Genomic DNA, 20,915 nt, shown 5'->3' with positions numbered 1-20,915 from the left:
TCGAAAAAGGATTGCACTGGAAAGCAGATCGTGTAAAATTTTGCCGGCAGTTAAGGGGGTCAATTATAAATTAATTAATTATAATTGTTATCATAATATCATACATATATATAATTTTAGATTATTATTTATTAAATTTGTTTTATACATGCATTTATGCTTGTCAAATCCACCGGATGGAAAAATGAAACACAATCAAAGAATGCAAGATTTCCCTTTACTGCAATATCTGTCTGAAAACATTATCTTAAACATTTCTCCAACATCCTTGAATTATTATAGGATGAAAGGAACATCCCTAATATCTCAATGCCTACAAGATTTAAACCTTCACTATTGTTTCCTTTGTGACATAATTAATCAAAGATGCAGTTGGTTTCACTTGCCACTGTGTGGTCATGTGGGCATCCTGCAGGACTCTCGTCCTGAGGATCCAGGTTCGAACCCTGTTGACAACACACTGGCGGTCGACCAAAGTTGGTCTTCTGCAGTTTTCCAGCTTCAAGGCATGAATGTGAGCCAGTTTCCTATTTGAAAAAGTCTCTCCAAAGAGAGCAGGTAGGCCTACAACACAATACTGAGAAAACATGAAAATTCAAGCATTTCCATCTTTACTTCAGAAAATGGAAGCCAGATGGCAGCATGAACATGAAACAAGCACAACTAAACAACATAAATACGTTAGGGCTACACATACACACATTCCGGCATGTGCCGATTCGTAAGAAATTCTGTAGAGGAATGTGTACGAGGTGCATGTTCGGTTAAGTAGTAGTAGTTGGTTTCACTGCATCACAATTCTTTGCACACTGTACTCGCATCAACACTAGAACCAAAACGTTTAGTAATCTCAGGGGTTGTTTACAAAACTCCTCTGATTTCACATACTTGGCATGGCTCTGAATAGCTTGTCTGTGCATATTGCTCAAATTGAACAATCCCCCACCACAGTGGTGGTCGGCTGAAGTTGGTTTTCTGTGGTTCCCAACTTCGAGGTGCAAATGTAAGGCGATCTCCACATTAAAAATTCTTGTCACAGAGAGCAACAAACTTACAAACATTATTCAGTCATTTCACTCACTTCACTTCTGAAATATAGATGGCAGCACCAGAAAATCAAACAACACTAGATACACACTCAGACTGTTAGGTTAACACACTTCCAGCACAACTCGCCAGGTACTAAATTACCCATGGCAATAGACCTGAGTTGTGCTTGGTTTGAAAAAAAAAAAGCTTCATGGCCAATCAGCCTACTGAAAGTCCCCAATGAGTCCCAATCAGCCTGCTGAAGTTTTAGATTTTACCTGCCAATTCTAAATCGAAAACAGTTTCCTTACCACTAATCATTTTCAAATAAAAAATATCCACGTAGAAATCATAATATACCGTACACATGCTTCCTCCAGCATTGCTCACCAAAGTCAACTTATGAAATTATCGCAATTGAGTTTTCCTGGTACTTTTTACGCATGGCTTTTTATGATGCACAGTTATGATATGTTTTTTCGGAAATGCTTTATGTGCAGTTACAATAAGGTTGCAGCAATATGCTCTTGCACACAGACTAACAAAATACTAATTCCTTCCCGGCAGTTTCTGCGTTTTTTGTGTTCTGTTGGGAAATTTATGGGATCAATATTTACAATATTATCAGATTGCAATTTAAGTTCTTGATTTCCCTTTTCGAGAAAATTTTTTTTCTTTATATTTTTTGCTTTCACTTAGACAATAATCACAATAAATTTCCAGGTTCGCTGCCAGAAATTTTGTAGCTTCAGAACAAAAATGGGCTATTTTCCCCAACTTTTTTAGTAAAAATGCTTTCCCTGCCAATTCTGGGTTTTCCCAGTTTTCCCTGACCTGTAAGAACCCCTGGCAACCCCAGGAACTGATATCCTCTACTTAGTTTGTATCTGCAGCATACTTTTAGGTGTGTGTGGCAGAATTTAAGCAGTCAGGTGTGTGTTCCAATATGAAAAAAGGTAGAAAATCATTGATTCAAACCAATGACAAATTTTCATATAGTTTGTTGCAAAAATATATAGACAATCATTTTTCTTGAATAACCAATCAACCGTTCATTTTGACCTCAAATTTTTTTATACATGAACCCCATGCTGATAAAGTCATTTCATAGTAGTTGAACAGAATATTTCTCATGAAATGAATTACGAAAAAGTAAAAAATGGAAAACAGTCTGTCACAAAAGTATATAGACACCGGCATAATTTAAATATTTACAGTTGCATCATTGCAATGGATCTTTGAAATACTTGATCAGGCATGCTGAAAAATTATTTCCAACATCAGATTTTCTGGTAAAAACTTGAACTTTGTCTTCCCCTGGACATATAAGAAAAACAGAATCCAAAGAAAACTAACTTCACATAATTCACTACTTCAAGGCTATAACACTTGAAAAGGAATTTAGCATTAGGAATAAATATGAAGTGATAATAGATTCCTGCCCCTCAAAGGTGTTTTCTATTAGATTTAGGTATGAGATCATAGCTGATCATTCCAACTCACGTCACGTATTAGTAAACAGTGACCCCTCTATTGTGCTCCTGATTGGAAGTAGAGATGTTCTGATAGTCTTTGGACTTTTGCCTACCTCACAAAAATCCAACACCAATTGTTCAATTGAATCTGAATGCTCTCTATTCCATGACAAATTGCCCTCCTTGCTGACTAAAAAAAGTGCAAGATTCGTGACTGAAATCATGCTAATAATAAGTACAACTGTCAGATTCATCTATAAATAAACTGTTTTCTGTCCCTGAAGCCAATAGTTAACCATTCATGCAATTCTGACCCAAGTCAATTGATCATCTTTGCAGTGTTGCTTATTGCTACAGCGCATGTTTTGAAATACATGCCTATTGCTGGACTGCAAACGATGACAAACAGTGTCCTTTGAAACAGGAATTGATAAGCTTCGTGAAATTTGATGCACGAACAATTTCTGGCTAGATGCTAAACGCAAATATTTCTATCCATCCAAGCTGTAGACACTTTAGGTCTCCTAATTCATGATTTCACTTCTACACTATCATTTTTAGATAACATTTTATACCTGATCTGCTGCACCCTGTTATTTTTACAATATCTTTGTCAGCAACACACTTCAGACTTTGAATGTCAGATTTTAGCTACATCTTTTATGGTGTAACGAATGTTGTGAGGCATAATGAAAACTACTTGGAATACAAGTTTTCGAATCAGCATTTATACTCATTGAATGATTACGCAATGGTAGCCATGTTAAAATATGCAAATATGGCAATCTCTTGCTTTGCAAGTTTTTTCAAGTGAAATCTATATACTTATGAGACAGGCTGTTTCTCATTTTTTAAGTTTTGCTAATTGATTTCTTGAGAAAAATGTATAAAAAATTTGAGACATAAATGTGGAACGGTTGATTTGTTATTCAAGAAAAATAATTGTATATATACTTTTGCAATAGACTATATGCTCTAGAGAATATTTTATAACAAACTGGCAAAATTCCAGATCGCCACAGCCATCAGAAAATTGGTATTGGTGCTTAAACCTTTCTGTATGTGACAGTGCATCTTTCAACATAGGAAGAGGATATAAACCAGAGAAAAAAAATCATTTATAGCAGTTTTCTTTGAACAAAATCATGCTTTGCTCCTAAGAAATTTGACAGGCACATTAATTTTTTTTTTTTTTTTTGATTTGTCAAGCCTTCCTTCATAATGTTTATGAATATGAGGACTGAAAGTACAAAACTAAGAGTTCATTTCATGAATATTTACATCACCATTATGCAGTGAATAAAAATTGTATATTCAACACAATCATACAAATGCAAAACATGTTTTTACCCCTCAAGCTTGACGAGTCAACAGATGAGTCTGTTAGTGAAAAAATTGTCTTGACAATATCAGCGTCTTGTTGAAATCTGCAAATAAAGACAGATCATTTCTTCATAACAAATATCACAAGACAAAAAGCTTTCATATGGAAAATTATTTGACTTCAATAAACAAAATACAAAGATAGGCACGGAGGAAGAATGGCTACATTTTCACACTAGACAGTTATGTAGTCGAATCCTGTTATAATGAACTTCAAGAGACCTGAGATATCATTTCGTAATAATGAAATTTCTGTACAGTTTTTCCTTGTGGTTTATTCTGTCAAGTATTTCCTTAGTTATCCATTGTTTATTTTTCTTAGGATAATTTTTTGTAACTTTAATCCAGAGATTAGTATTCAATGTTATTACATCCAAGAGATGTCTAGAAATTATAAAGGAATCCCAGATTTTTAAATTGTTTCTATGAAAACTGATCTGGGGGGATTAGAAAAGTTTTTGTTAAAACAAGATTATTATTATTTTTTGCTATAGCAGCATTAGTTAAAATGGGAATCTCAACTGTAATTGATGTGAAATACAAATGCAATCTGATATGAGCTTATATTGGAAATGATCCATTGGCTTAGCAGCTGAAAAAAAGCATGACAACATGGAAAAAGCATTCAAAGCAAAGGCATCTAACCCTTTTTGGGTAACATTGCAAGAAAAAGAAACTGCTGTGTTGTTGAAAAAGATTCTAAGTTGAAAAAGATTAATCAAGCCTTTTTTTCTCTCCTTGATGGCACAAGAGACATTTGAAAGCTACTTGAGACTATTGATTCATCAGATAAATGTTTATAAATATAACATTGGTATCTGTTCTAGGAACACATGCAGCCCATGGATTGGACACTTCCGATTTAAATTTTTCTGAATATGTAATTACACATATGGCAAATGAAAAAGAAAATTCAATGCTTGTCACAAAGATTAGTACGTAAAATTCCGACTAAATCATTAGTTCGTGTAAAACTCTTCAAACATATGCCAGTGTCAAAGAGGAAAGAAATAGAACAAATCAACTTACGTCTGAAAATTATGTGTCCAGGTGTTAGTAGGTGCGACAAAGAGACATCCATAACGTGGAAGCACTGGAGAAGCAAGTTCATCAACTGGTTCCGAGACTTGAAGACAAATATCACTTAATGCAACAGTATGATTGAAGCTGAGAAAAAAAGAAGAAAAAATTAGAATCAATAATCAGCTAAGCATCAGGATATTGACAATCCATACAAAAAATATTGGAGAAAAAGTAATACCCATATGAAACATGGTGATTGTTAATGAGGTCCTTAATGTCAAACACCTCTGCCAATGGAGCTCTGAAAGCATCTGTTAAAATTAAATCTGACTTCCATGGAGATACAGCGCTCTTCACCACAATTTGTTGTACATATGCAACTGGATCTCCCTGAAACTAAGAAGAAAAAAAGATCCATATATGTACTGAGATGATACAAAGCTTGGTTTTGGTAGAAATTAAATTCATTGATAATTAGAATGCATTGTTTTCAGTTCAAGAAACGCATTGTGCAAAACATATTTTTGGGTGAAAATGTATGTTTATTCAAATACTTTGAGTTCACTTTCTCCCAAATTTATGTTTAATGAAAAATGCAAATAGAAATAAAAACAATGTTTTGCATGAACAACAATGAAATTATGTTTGACATGAAAATATACAATTCTGAATGCCTTCGACCTGCTGAACACGAATATCACCATGAAAAAGTTTTATTGGCTCTGGTTTTTGAAAAATTACCATGTTAACAGATAATATGTCTTCATGAATGTTATTGTATGGTGAAAAAGTGGGAAGAACCATAGAAAATAGTCGACCTCAATGCTGGCTGACTAATGTTGGATAATTATAAGTAGAGACAGAAAGTTTAGGCACTAAAAATTTTCAAAATTGGCAGGCAAAATGGCACTAAACTAGTTACAATATTAGCTAGAATGGAAAATAATGTTAGCTAAAATTAAAGAATGATAATTATCGTCATATACTCATTCACTAATTATAATTAGTAAATAAGTATGTTTTAATTGAAATTTTCTCTAACAATCTTGATGCAAATTTGATGATATATTGATTGCTATCTGGAAACTATGTATAGCAGAGATGAGATGAAAAGTCTTTGTCGCTTCTATGTCTGGCAATGCCATGTTTTGTCAGATGTCTGTCTCTCAGGCTTCAATGCGTATTTGCTTTTAAATGGGGCTGGTGGTGGGGGCTTTCTGATACAAATTAATGCTAAGAATTGAAATTTTTATAATTAGCAATTCCTTTAAGGTTCTTGAAGCCTATACAATTCAAGTTTTACACAATAGAGCCTCTAAGATACAAGGAAAACCACAAAACAATGTTGAAATAGGTATTTACAGCATAAAAACATCAAAAAAGGCATTTTTACAAAAAAATTTAAAAATAGGCAAAAAAAGGACATTTATGGCATTTTAACATAATTCCCTTTGTACTAAACATAAGGTGCATGCCTTATGTTTAGTACAAAGGCAATGAATACACAACGAAATAATGTGTCAGATGCAGATAATGAGCTATTATGTTGTATAAAGTGTAAATACATTTGAGTACTTAATGTAACTTTAAACATATTCATTGGATTTTAAAAGCAAGTATTTTTTCCATGAGAATTGTATACATTCATAAAAAATTATTTCACCATATACAAGGTTATTAGTTTCATTTAATCTCAAAATTCTGAAAGGTCACTATAATCAGAGGTTTTGATTATCTGAGTTAGGCCCAGCCCACATCAGCTCAGATAATTGAGGTCCTACTTTAACAATAAACCAAAATTGAGCTCTAACAATATTTAGATTAACTAAGAAGAATTTTACACATTATGTGACTCTTTTCTAGACCATTTAAGTTCTGTGAATGCATTGCTGCGAATGACAAAGAATGCTCTAAAATCAATATGTGCATCAACAGTGTACACAGTTTACACTTTTCATACTGGCTCTATACAGGTAAAAAAAGCTGGAGAGACTAGTAGTAGTAAGTAATGGAAAAACAAGAACTCACCCAGCGGGGACTTGTAAATGTGAATGATTCTACAGCATTTGATGGAGTACTAGACGGTATCAATTCTTCAACTGGAGTTGTGTAGTATTGTGAAGAGCTCCCCAAAAGAGGAAGACGCAGAAGAGGACAGCTGAAAGGGATGCAGATAAAAATAACTGATAATTGTGGCGTTATTTTGTATTCTATTATGAACTTGAACTTGTCTTTCATTCCATTAAGTTTTCTCAGCTCAAACTCTAATTGTAGGAAAGAACATGAAATCTAATTTAAGCTGAAAAGGTTCCTACTGTTTTTAATGACTGATGCTGTAAAAATAATGCTGCTAGAAAAAATGCTTAAATTATGGATATTATCCTTACCAGCAGACTGTTAATATAACCAGAGTGATGAAAATGACACTATATGGATGACTGGCACAGAACAGACCATGGGAGTAATAAAGTTGGGCGATCTTATTCTGCAATCTACTGGTTGGTGGTCTTTTCGGCTTCGGAAGAGTCAGCTGATGGTCCATAACAGAACCACCACTACAGGAACTTCCAGAAAATCACTAAGAATGTTTTAAAAAAAAATTATGATAAATTTAATGTATTTTCCTATGTGTGATGTTGAAATGCCAACATAGGAAAATACAATAAAATATAAAAGTAAGATGTGATACATATGTAATCATACACATCTGATGAACTACATACACAAATTAAATCAAGATTGAAACCTAAAATTTCGGAAAAAACTGCTTTGACAAAAGAAAAATACTTTTTGAAAATTAATTAGCCACTTTACAATCAAAAGACGTAATATTGCATCCTAACGCCAGTGGAATGAATTCAAACAAGCTCGCTCTGTTTTCTTCCCTCTCGCCTGATCATCCCAAAGCTTTGTTGCAACCTTGCAATTTTTTGTCCTTTTGATTTTTTGTATACCCTGATAGTGATTTTTTTTCCCTCATATATGATGTATCTTTCTTATAAGAGTGAAAGAGAACAGGTAGGGTGAGGGTGAAAGGAAATATAACTTTGTACCTACATTCTTATCACCTTATGTTTTTATACTGTCTTACTCTTCTATTTGTTTTTTTCCCCTTTTTCTAATATGAGGTTAGGTTACGACACAAGGTTACTATTTTTATTGCTGATTCGTCAAATAAAGAGCATCTGAATTTCTTGTCAATTCACTTGTAAGTGAAGGGGGTAACTATGTTTCTAATAGGAAAAAACATTGTCAGTTAAGAGGTTAAATCACAATAATATATGAAACATCTGCTACCTTTAATATTGAAGAACGTGGCCAAAATTGACAACCTCTCCCTTATTAAGAAGCTTGGTGTTTCATCACGGAAAACGACTCCCTGGATATTATGCTGAGGCAAACTTCGGTAAGAAAAATTACCATGAACCAAACCTCAGCCCTCTTGCAATATGGACAAGCACACTGACCACAGAGACATGCCTCTCCTTTGTAAAGTTTGACACTCTCCCATCATAACCATATCACTTGGCGCCTTTGTTGTCTTGGCAAATTTTCTTTGAATTTGTACCTTCTGTTTAATGTTAAATATTTTCTTCAGTGTAATATCCATAAATTTTTTATTTTTTTTAAATAAGACATGCCGAGAGAAACAAGCAAAATGTACCAAATAGTGTCAAAATGTATGGTGTGGTTATAACAGAAGAGCACCCAAAGTTCACCTCGGTATAACATCAAAAAAGTCTGTTTCCTTGATGTATTGTGGGCAGAGAAAAATCTTTCGACTGTCGTCACCTGGGTGCCAATTGCTGTGGTTGAGGTGCTGCATTGGGTCTCTACTAAGCATCTTGGTAACCTCACTACTGTGTGTGTTATAAGGGAAGAATCTCTGTGGTATGATGGTCAGTGTGCTTGCCCGAATAGCAAGAGGATCAGCATTGGATTCTGATATAATATTCAGAGAGTATTTTTTCTTGGTATGGTGTGGGCAGAGAAAAAATATTTCTCTCCCAACCATTGCTGGACAAATCCAAAAAACTTAGGTGTCAGAAAAATTTTTTAGGTGAAAAATTTTTTTTACCCGAAAGGTCCAAAATAATACTGAGAGCAGTTTTCCTGCTCTCAGCATGTAATTTGGCAACCACGCAAATAAAATATTAAGTGCCAACACCAATTGGTGACCTGGCACCTGGGATTTGCCCAGCTTTGCTCTCAACCACAGGTTGTTTTTGGCTAAGTCCAGCTGCCAGCGTGAGATACATTGCTGTTGATGGAGTAAATTTTGAATGTATTCAAAATTTATATATGTTGTAAGATCATATGGAGGCACATGTGTACCAAATTTTTCAAATTTTGAGCCCCCCCCCCCCACAACAGGTTACATACCGGAAAGTTCTGTACTTTCGCGACCATATACCACCATTCAAAAACAGCATCTAGGCTATATGGCGTAAATTCACTTCATTTCAACAAGATTACGAATGCACACTTTTTGAAAAATCTTAAAGATTAGAACGGCTGTTCAAATTGCAAATTTTTTTGATCATGTTAGGGGGGCCTCACACTTAAACTTGAATGTGGACAGTTTATAGTCATCTAGCTAGCTGGCTATGCGGTCGCAAAAATGAGGGGATGTGTATGCAGAATAGGCATTTGGATTTCTTCCACAGAAATTTTGGATCACTAACGCTCAAAAAGAATTTTAAATTAACAGATAGAATAAAAAAGTAATTTTTTTAATACATTTCAATTTTTTTTAAAGTATTTAAAAATGTTTTTCAATTTCTGATCTTTTTTTGGGGGGGGGAAAGGGGGCATGGTTCTCCATGCTCTCCATCAGCGTTTGGAACACACGATTGAGCAGTGGTAATCAGCAAATACAATTTTCTAAGGTTCTTCAACTTTGAGTTGGCTATCCCTTTGAAAAAAAAAAAGCTGTTTCCCAATAATCACAGACCTACAACACAAATATGTATACATTAAATTTTTCAAATCCACACACTAGCAATTAGGAGGATAGATAGCACTACCAACTGAACACAAAACATGCCAAATGCTAGCCACACACACACACAAGCATACTGTTAAGTTTCACAATCATAATAACACTCTTGCATAGCTCTCATATTCATGTGTGAAAATATGTGGCTGTTGAATGGTGGCAGATCAGAGTTGTGGATCATCAGCATGGGAAAAGAAAATGATTCCTCCAGGAAATCATTTCTTAAAAATTTATACGAATAGAGGGAATCGGAAGATAAGCGTCAGAATCATTTGATTTAAATTTAATCAGAAGATATTATTGGAAGAGCCGAGGTTTTCCAAAATGGAAAATCCTTCAGAAGAGAATTTATAGATTGATTTATTAGTAAATATATAAATGTGACCAACTTAATTATATTTAATTTCGATTTATTGCATGTGTTAAATTCTCAGTGTTAATGGCCTTCTTTGCAAGCTCTCTATACTACTAGACGATGAAAGTAAAAGAACTTAGCCACAAGCTGGTAAATTAACCTTTTTTTTAAGGATCCTTTAGATTGAACAAGTTTTTACAAATGAATGATTGGGGGGAAGGGAGGAAGAGACCATACTCTAATTTTTTTCAAGAGGGACCCATTTTCACTCAAAAAGGACCCAGATTTTACCAATAACCTGGGTCCAGGTAAATTAGAGTACAGCAGCATCCCCAATTTATTAGAAATGCCATAGAGGAATGTTTAGGAGGGTACCTGTATGGTCGAGTACTGCATATAGGCCTACAAGTGTATGTCTATTTTTGTTCCAAAATTGGAAGTTGGCTTATACCAGGGTCAGTTTTTACAGATAGAATATGACGAATGCAGTTTTGGTGCTTCAAATGGGGGGGGGGGAAGGTTCTTATACACAAATATATAGGCCTACGGTAGTCATCAGAGATGAGACAGGTATTCAGTAACTATTTGGTATTCAGCCTTTTTGCCAAACTGAATGTTTGGACAAATATCTGTGTAAATTCAAGATGGTGTAAAACAGATTGTGCTCAGCCCCCTGCAAATAAACCTCTGAGTACCATTATTCTGTGTATGTTCTTATAGCTCCACATAATTTTAGAAGTGTCATAATTATGATCCATCAAGGGTAATTTTAGAATATAAACAGAAACCTATCAACTCATGTATTTTGCTATATACAGTGATACCTCTGCCAACAAAGGTTTTTTTTCATGATTTTTCTGCCTTGGCTAACGAATACGGATTCAGCAAACAAACATTTTCATTAATATGGATGAATACACTAACCTAACACAGTCATGTTGCGAGATGAATTTTCTCGCCAATCATTATCAGAATTATGTCATTTAAGTCTGATTAACTCATGTCCACTTCAGAACATTTTTCTAATTGTACCTCCATTTCTCTTTCTGAAAGTTTTTGAACCCTTTCATGCAAAATTAAATGTTTAGTTAATTTACTAAATGCATTGAAACAAAAAAAAAAAAAAAAAAGGAGCCCATGTTTTCAGAGTGCATGTTCTTTCAGCGCAAAACTCTTAGGATCAAACTGAACAATCTGGAACAAAGTTTTGGTCTGGACACTCTAGGAGTTCATCTTTTTTTTCTGCATGTGTCAGATACAGAGATGAACTGGCCAAATCACAAATGGATGGGGACACCTACAGATTCAACTAAGTTGTGTCGACACCAGCCTTTAGCAGAGCAAAGCTGGTTGGCTATGTTCATAGTGTAACATAAAAAAGATCTCAATTCTGTTTCCAATGTCTAAAAGTACCTCATCTTCCTGTAAATTTTCATTTATCCTATTTTGAAGCTGTTCATTTTAGCCTTTGGCTAGTTCTTATCTTTTTTATAATGCTCCTATTTTTTAAAAAAAATACTTACCTTTTGAAGTTTGGGCAGTACCTGGAACAAATCAAATGATTTTCCGTAGAAACCTATGGGAAATTGTGTTTCGGCTAATGTGTGTGTGAATGTGAACCCAGAACAAATTATCTTTGTTAGCCGAGGTATCATGATACAGTGATATCTTGAGATGTAATGATACTCTGTGGACCAAGAAAAAATGCCGTTGTGAAGGTATCATTAAATTGGGAGGCAGTAGTTGGGAGTAGTAGTAAACATTAGACCATAGCCATTTCCAAACAAGACTTGAAAAAATGCTGCAGAGTGAATTTACGAATATATCGAGCATCGTTATGATTTCCACTGTATATGAACTGAACAGACACTCTCCTCTAGTGGACAAGAATTTTGCGCTGTGGATACATGTATTAAGAAACGAAAAGTGATGCCACTCGTCTGAGAACACATACACATTAGTGACAAGTGGATATTCGGGGCCATCATTTCAACTTTTTCCGGGGGGGGGGGGGGCAAAGAACATGTACTCAATGTATTTATAATTATATATATATATATATATATATATACCATTTTTAATGTATTTTCAAAAGCCGGGAATATTCAGGAGATACTCTTCCCCTGAAGGGGCCGTTGCCCCCCCCCCCAAATGATGGGCCTGTGGATATTCAAGAATTGATAAATTCAATTAGGACTCCGGCTACCATCCACTGTTAGTCCAATTGGTAGAATACAAAACTGGCAGTATGAAGGTTGCCGCTGTGGTGGTCTAGTGGTCATAATGACGAACTCGCATTGCGGCGATCCGGGTTCGAACCCTACCGCCACCGCAGAGGTGGTCGGCTGAAGTTGGTTTCCTGTAGTTCCCAACTTTGAGGCGCAAATGCCAGCCGATCTCCCCATTAAAAAGTCTCGCCACAGAGAGCAACACGCCTACAACGATAAATTATTCAATCATTACACTTCACTCACAGTTAGAAAAACACTGGTGGCAGATGGCAGCACCACACATGACAAGCATTACACAGAAACAAACTTCACGTACACACACATTCCCGCATGTACCAATTCGTTAGAGGTTCACAGAGAAATATGGACGAGGTGCATGTGTGGTTTAGTAGTAGTAGTGCGAAGGTTGATGGTTTGAATCCTGGTCGTAAATTTAATATTTTTTCCCTCTCATATACTATGATATTTTTGGATTATTAATCTTCCTTTGTTTTTCACTTTTACGTGAAGCTAATACTAAGTGTCCAGCTATCACCTAGAGCAGAGATCCTCAACCTTGGCAAGCCCGAGGCCCGGTTTCATTCCTTTTTGTGAGTGGAAGGCCCGGTCAAACACAAGACTAATGGAGAATCAACAAGGAAAAATGAAACAGCTGATCATTCGTGGCCCGGCGGTTGAGAAACACTGGCCTAGAGGTCGCTTTAGTGCAAGCCTCCATGATAATTGATTCACTTTTAATTACTTATATTTGGGAGTGAAGGATCATAATTCACTTGCTACACATGGTTGCAGATCAGAGAGCCGAGCACAGCCACAGGCCATGCACAAACTGCCATGACAAAATACAAGTGAAATTGCATGACACTAATTATAATATACAGATAAGATAATTATTTATTTTATTATTTTAAAAATATATATTATGGCAAGCCAGTGAAGTGACTAATAAAATCTGGCGTACATCAAATAAATGTCCAGCGTCACATTTCTCTAAAAGATCGGGCACAGTGTGTGATATCAGAGTAAGTCTTCTGCCAACAAGCATAAATACATGGGGAGGGGGGGGAGACAAAGATGGAGCCAGTATATGCATGTACGCCTATATGAATCGGCATCATCATCCTCATGCCATACCTAGCCTTTCATGTCTATCTCCACCTATGCTTCAGCTGTTTATCGAATAAATGTCTATTTTACTGCACACCAACTCCGGTCATAGTGTTATATGACAATTTCCTGAAATGAAGATGCCATCTATCAGTGCACCACTTGGGTACAGAGTAAACATCTGGCTCTAGATATGTATCCAGATTTTTCACTGTGCATTAACAGACACTATTCCAGTGGACAAATATTTTGGTCCCATGGGTGGCACCAAATGAACTCCTTTAAAAAGGAATTCATTAGGTACCAACAAATAATCATCAACAAAAAACATTGTGCATAGCTTTTTTTTATAGGTACACCATTGAATTCATGCTATTAGTGAGTAGTGCATAGAAACAGTGGTCATAGTAAGTAGCTAAGAGGCAAACGAATGACAGCATATTTTGAATGTCTAAAGACACATCATTACACGAGACACACACACACCTTCATTGACGTAATAAATATCTTGGATAGCTTTTCCCGCTAGAGATATTTTTATAGGTAATCGCAAGTCGCCCACAAGGAAGTAACACCAATGAAAAAAAACCCTCTCAGTTTATTGTATAATGGCAATGAAATAATTCAATCAATTAGTCCATACCTCGGAACGAACCTTTTTTCGTTTTATTTCGTTACTTGATGGAAAAATTAAGATTTAAAAATTTTTTGAAAGGGAATTATTGGGTTTTTTTTTTTGATGGGATGATGAAGGATGACGCAAAAATGTCTCTCTTCAAATGAAAATTTCTTTCGCTGTTATTTGCGAGTGGTCACAAAAATCTCATAATTAGCGACGATCTGATAAGATGAAACCTTTGCCGGTCCGATTTCATAATCAAGATCGCGAAGAAATCCGATCATCGTTCGTCACAGTATCACGCAGTTGTTAAAGCGATGAAAAGTTGTTATTGAGTGAGGCTGGAGTCGGAAAACATTCGAAGGACTACCCCCTGAACAGAGATCCTTCCGTCCATAGCGAAAAATAACTTGACCATATCTACAAATTTAAATGACGATGAATTTTACGTAAAAAAAGTTGGACATGAAGAAAATTTATATTTATAATAATCAAAATTTAATTAAAAAGTTGTATTCATACATGATTTCCATAAAAGTTACGATTACAGTAAGCATCGTTAAAAAAAACCGTAAATAACGGGATATCTTGTTAGAAAGAAAGAACAATGAGCAGTTTCTCAACAGTTTCACAATTTTTTTCAACCTTAGAAATTTTTGCAAAGAATCAGTGATTTCTTTCACTGAAGATTGAAATCTATCGGATTTTTTTTTCATCATAATATGGTCAGTTTTATCATCAAATTGCACTAATGCTGCTATCTAGTGACAAACTGAGGAGCAATTGAAGTTTGATAAATCTGCCTTTAGATGACAGCACAAGTTCCAGCTCAGCGAAGAAAAATTTAAAGCGCCAATTTCAAACCGCTAAAATACACAGTGGGCGAAAAGTCTTGGATACATTTTAAAAATTAAATAAAAATGAACCAATTGACATAAAAAGTGCGATTTGCACGAAAATATGTGTCATGGAATAAAGCAGGCATCTTCACCCCGTTGCTCGCGAGCACCCAGAGTGCTTGATGCTCTGTCCGATTTCGTGATCGCGAGCACTTTATCAAGTAAACACCAAACAATCCCAAGCAAACACCTAGTACAAATCGTATTGAAGGATCGAAATTTCATGCATGGGTCTTTATGAAAATATGAGTTGGATTCAGAGGGGCAGAGCTGATGACGAAATTTTGCTGACAAGTGGTGGGGGGGGGGGGGGGGGGGTCAGCGTTTTGCTGACTTTTGCTGGCAAAGGGGAGAGGGGTCAAAAATGGCTAAAAATTTGCTTACGTAATACTTGAACTGCCCCAAAGCAATGATCTCAAATTAATGTCATCCGTAACTTCCCTTACCCAGTTCATGGTTCATGTGCGGCTCCCCCAGAGTAGTTTGGTGGATATTTTCCTATATAAAAGAACAGCTTAAAAGCATAAATGGGCACACAAATTAATATCTGCAACTCGCGGTGACCTCCTCCCTAAGAGCCGCGACGCACACTTTGAGAAACACTGACCTAAATTTTTTTTGATAAAAATTAAATTAGGAAAACTTAAAAAGTAAAAACCCGACATAACTCAAAAACACATGCAACACCATCTAAACGGGTGCTCACAAGGGCGTAGCCGGGGGGGGGGGCTTGGGGGTCTGGTCCCCCCCCCCGAAATGTGAGAAAATGACCGAAAAAAGGGAAAAAGATGGCCAAATCCATTGTTCTGTCACTTTGGTCCCCCCCCCCGAAATGAAAGTGGTCTCCCCCCGAACGAAATTTCTGGCTACGCCCCTGGGTGCTCATGTTAAAATATGGAAATTTTGTGTTACGCAAATTGTCATAAAAATTAATTATAGACTGTTTGTGTTAATTTTTATGAGTTGCGACGAGTTTTTCGTTTTACAGAGTCGCTTGTGAGTGAAATTTGAACTTTTTTATTTAATTTATTTAAAAAACTCTAGATCACACACATGATAAGTATTTCAGTACAAATCGCACCTTTTATGTCATTTGGTCGATTTCTTATTAATTTCTAAAATGCGTCTATATAGGACTCCATCTTGTAATTCCATGATTATTTTAGCTTCAAAGGTAACACTGTGACCATAGGCGGAGATAGACTTGGAAGTCTGGAGGGGCGCGGTCATTATTACTGGGGGGCACGACGATGATGGTGTTAATTCATATATACATTTATACATTAGATCAGTCGACTTCACCTTTGCCTCTCCCCCGTTATTTGTTTTTGCCGGTTCGGAAAATATTTCAACCAATGATTTTTTGTCGGTCCTCATATTATTCATGTTTATTTATTTTTTGCCGTTCGTTCCTCAAAACTATTTCTGTTATTAACCATGTTTTTTTATTTTTTGCGGTTGTGCGAATTATTTCACCCATTTATTTGTTTGCCGGTCTGCATTAGTGAAAAGATTGAAGAACACTAATATACGCCATGTGACTGTGCCTTTTCTTCCCAATTGAAATATCTTTATTTTTACTTAAATATAAGTTTTTAAAATTTTTCCCGACTTTTGAATCGTCCAGTACTGTATATACTCACTCCCCTGTAAATTCCTAAGAATGCAGTATAACTAGGTAAAAATACGGATTTAAAAATATATTTTGAAGGCCTATCTCTTCTTACCAATAGTTCTCAAAGTGGGCGTCATGACTCCCAGGAGCATCGCCAAAACCGTTTTCGGTGGCGTAGCTTATAGCCGTAGATATTGTTGCATGATCAATCAGTGGTAATAATAATATAACCAGAGTTCACCCTATTAAAACAATTTTTATTTTCATGGGGACGTCGTCGTAGGTGTATGATCATTAGACAAGGAAGTCGTGGTTGTCAAAGTTTGAGAGCACCCTGCTGCATACATCAAAAAATATACATTCATTGTAAAAATATAGCACTTGATTATTAATTACAATTAGAGGCACCGAAATGAAGAAAACACGAGAAGCCTAACTGTTGTCAGTTGTCCCTTATGTCTGTGTGTATATACGAGAGAGAGATTTTATAATTTATTATATAATCTTATTATTTATTTCTGGATGATTATTTATGCCACAGATTTTTCTTGACATTACATTTCGGGAACGATTCGACATCCTCTTCAAGAAGCGAGGTGTGTCTGTTTCTTCATACTCACATGTACTGTGTACACGGGAAAGAAGCCCTTATACAGGAGGACGAGTGGTTCGTTACATTGTATATCCATTAATTATATACGGGAAAGAGAGGGGGGGGGAACTCAACTCTTTCGTATAATTAAAATATTATTAGAGGGGAGGGATTCGATAGTATTCAACCATATTAATTTCATTCGCAAGAGTAAAAAAGAATCAGCCCTTATTTTTTCATTGCCGTTGAAACTCTGGAACAAATTCAATATCATAATCTGGAAATATCAAACTATGAACTCAACTTCTGCGTGGTTGTAAAAAGAATATTTTCATACATCGTCTCAGCCGGTACCAAATTTTGCGAACCTGTCACTCAATCTTACCATATTTTTACGCAGCATCTAAATTAATGATGTTAGCTGCGTCTTCTAATCTTAACGTGTGTCTCTTTACTTTTGGCATTTGCTTATTTTGCAATTCTATTTGTTTTCAACTTATCTTTATACTGAAATTAATCTTTCTTTTCTTCCACCCCGTTGTAAAATTTGTCGACTCATATGTACATCAAAAAGTAGAGCCGACAGTAAAATATGCGTGTAATATAACATCCGCATTTTCGCAACCATTTATTATATCTTGATGTCCCACATAATATACGCGCGTGACAAGGTGGTTCTAGATCGCACTCATGAATTTGCTCTTATATCTATCTGCGGAATCATAAAAGCATTTTTAGTATCAAATTTTAGCGTTCTCGCTCCTGTAATTCTTCAATCACGTTCCTCCCTCTTGTGGTCCGTTGATTAATCGCACCAAAATTTAGCAGCGGAATCGTAACAGAATCGGCACCAATGGGAAATGCTGTCCACCAACTGGTGAGTGCATATATTTACTTCTTATAATTTAAGAATCAGCTTTGGGCCACAATTTCGAACGAAATTAATTTTAAAAAATATATTGGGGCATTATTTTCTTCAATCGACCCTACATAGTCGGAAAACTCCGAAAGCATCTCATCTAAACTTCTAGATGTGATCTCAGAAAATCGAGTTACTAGTTTCATTCCACTCGATATATACCAATGTGTGTAATTCACAGATCTAATTTCAAGCTGAATCAAGGAATATTCCTTAATCCGAAAAATCTGTATGACTCTGAGTTATGTACATTTTTAAGAATAACTTGTGCACTTCTAAAATCAATTACGCTCCATACTTTCACATTTTCAACCAAAAATCCATTCTTTTTTGTGACACTGAGGCGTTAAAATTCGTGTCTATCTAGATAGCCAATGTAACGACATGCATTTTTAACGCATGTTAAAAAATGTGAAGGAAAATATTTGTTAAACATTTCGAACCAAAGAAGTCTAGAAAATGTATTCAGGATATACTGTGCTAAAATGGACTTGAGCAGAAGCGTACGTGGGTGGGTGGGGGGGGGGGGAGAATAGTTGGCTCGTGCTCCCCCCCCCCCTATTGATCGAAAATTAAAAATATTTTTTATTTTAATATAATTGTAAAAAAAATGTCAGAGGAAAAAATACCTTTATATATTGTTTAATAAGTTTCTGTTAATTTAAATGCTTTTTGAAGGTTTGGTAACTCAAAATTTCTCTCAAAAAAAATTCCTTGTGGCCCTCCCCCCTCCCAAACCTTTCGTGGTTCCCTCCAAACTTCGATCCTAAGTACACCCATGGATTTCAGAATAAATATTTTGAATTATCCACGTTTAAATAAATGCCCTTAATGTAAAAAAGGTATTCTGGTCTAGCGAAATTTGAATTTTTGGACTTTTCGTTAACATCTGAAGGGACATTTTCAGTAGTACGGGAGTGAAATCGTTTCCATCTTCCAGGCTGCCCAGTCATCTGCTAACGGCAGGGCCGTAGCCAGAAAAGTTTCTTACGAAGGGGGGACCAGTGGCAAAACAATAGACCTAACCATGTTTATGTACAGGGTGTCCCACAAATTCGTAAATAGTTTAAAAATTCATAAAAAGTGAAGTCATTGGTATATTTGAAGGCCACGGAAAAAAAAGGATGGTACGGAAAAAAAAGTTAAAATTTTTGTCAATAGAAGGCGCTGGAAACCAGTCTGGTTGAAGTGATGGGACATGAATCTTTCCTCAACCTCTTCTGAGTCCGAAACATTCGTAAAGCTTCAATCGGTGATTTGTAGCTGAGGGGTCATTCAAGTATTACGTCAGCATCGGGGGGGGGGGGTGTTTCGGATTTGCTGACTTTTGATGACAAAGAAGGGAGGGGGGTTTGAAGGTTGCTTACGTCATCAACCACCCGTTTTTGAAGATATGAAATATTCTAAGCTGCGGGGTCAGTGTTTTGCTGACTTTTGAGGGGGGGGGGTGTCAAAAATGGCTGAAAATCTGCTTACGTAATACTTGAATGACCCCTGAGGTAAAACAAATTCCCGAACAACTTCACTTTATCCACCAATGCCACCAATGTCGCAATGAAAACCTTATGTGAGCGTCAGTAACAGGAAAATTCAGAAATATGTTGTATTCGTGCACCCAGCATATTTTATAGGACATATATTGCCATATTTCCAGTGATTTGCTTTCGTGAAGCACTCTCTATCAACAAAAATTTAAACGAAATTTTTTTTCCAGAATATTTCCAAATATTTTTTTACCCAAAAAATATACTCTTCGTCAGAATAACTTTTTTACATTCATACACATCAATTCCTTCAATTTTTATGAATTTTTAAACTATTCACAAATTTATGAGATACCCTGTATATTTTTGTTTTCTCACATTTCGGAGACTCATTCGGGGAAGGAGGATCAGAACTCCAGGTCTCCCATCCTTCACTGCAATCTTGCTTGACAGTCACTACAGATTACACTACTAGCCGAAACAGTATAAAAAATAGATTTTTGTTCACTTTGTTGTTTTCTAGTCTTTTATGAAATATTTGAAATCCCCGGTACAATAAAGAATAAGGATTGATCAATCAATTATTGATAATGACTATATCAGTAATAGACAAGAAGTGTCGGAGAGAGGGAGCGAGTGAAAATTTACAAAAATAGTTCGGTTTTCAAGATTTTCAGGATACATTGAAGAACGAAAAAGTAACTGTTTTCCTCGAGTCCAATAATGCTTGAGACGTGGGCGCATGTGCACGGGATTAACCTTTACTCATAAGGCAGGTGTTGGTGGTGATACTTCTCCAGGGCCTAGAAAAATTTACTCTCTCTCGCTTTCTCTAGGTGTCTGTTCGTAAGTAGCTCATTATTTCTCACGCCAACATGAAAAAAAAAAACCAAAAAAAACACAGCAATAAATGAAATTTCGTGGGATGAAGTCATTTGTTGTTGGCGAAAAGCGTCGCTGCAGATGTGGCACGAAACATCCAAGTGAGATTAAAACGCATCTAGAGTTATGACGAGGATATCATGGTAAGGAACACGATGCGGCTGATGAAAAACAATCTAAAACAAAAAATTTTAAGGATAGCTTTTGTGTAGAACGATGCATTAATATAATGTACTGTTATTTTTATGAGCATAATATGAGATATCTTTTAATTATTTTCTTTTTTTCATCGCGAATGTTACA

General features: G+C 35.8%; 2 protein-coding genes across 3 annotated transcripts in view; one reads left to right on the top strand and one right to left on the bottom strand.

Annotated features, from left to right (window-relative positions):
• The window catches only part of SCAP (SREBP cleavage activating protein), a 57,321-nt gene extending 42,764 nt beyond the window's left edge, over window positions 1-14,557 (bottom strand). Inside the window, exons 1-6 of the mRNA XM_089246405.1 lie at window positions 14,246-14,557; window positions 7,298-7,488; window positions 6,939-7,068; window positions 5,149-5,306; window positions 4,917-5,054; window positions 3,855-3,931 (exon numbers count right to left, since the gene is read on the bottom strand). Coding sequence (XP_089102531.1) covers window positions 3,855-3,931; window positions 4,917-5,054; window positions 5,149-5,306; window positions 6,939-7,068; window positions 7,298-7,452 — 658 coding nt within the window. The 5' untranslated portion in view covers window positions 7,453-7,488; window positions 14,246-14,557. The remainder of the gene's footprint in view (window positions 1-3,854; window positions 3,932-4,916; window positions 5,055-5,148; window positions 5,307-6,938; window positions 7,069-7,297; window positions 7,489-14,245) is intronic.
• Window positions 14,558-18,066: 3,509 nt separating this feature from the next.
• The window catches only part of LOC149088286 (lysosomal cholesterol signaling protein-like), a 28,443-nt gene continuing 25,594 nt past the window's right edge, over window positions 18,067-20,915 (top strand). Inside the window, exon 1 of one of the 2 annotated variants that reach the window (XM_089246385.1) lies at window positions 18,067-18,204. In XM_089246385.1, the coding sequence (XP_089102511.1) occupies window positions 18,181-18,204 (24 nt within the window). In that variant the 5' untranslated portion in view covers window positions 18,067-18,180. Of the gene's footprint in view, window positions 18,205-20,633; window positions 20,756-20,915 lie in introns of those variants that run through there. The other variant, XM_089246393.1, reaches the window with a different exon arrangement.

This window comes from Pholcus phalangioides, unplaced genomic scaffold (assembly GCF_987345545.1).
Source record: "Pholcus phalangioides strain wild (caught in Gottingen) unplaced genomic scaffold, Ppha-v1.0 ptg000003l_1, whole genome shotgun sequence".
NCBI lineage: Eukaryota > Metazoa > Arthropoda > Arachnida > Araneae > Pholcidae > Pholcus > Pholcus phalangioides.
Note: the sequence above shows the minus strand (reverse complement) of the source record. Positions and strands in the feature narration are given on the sequence as shown.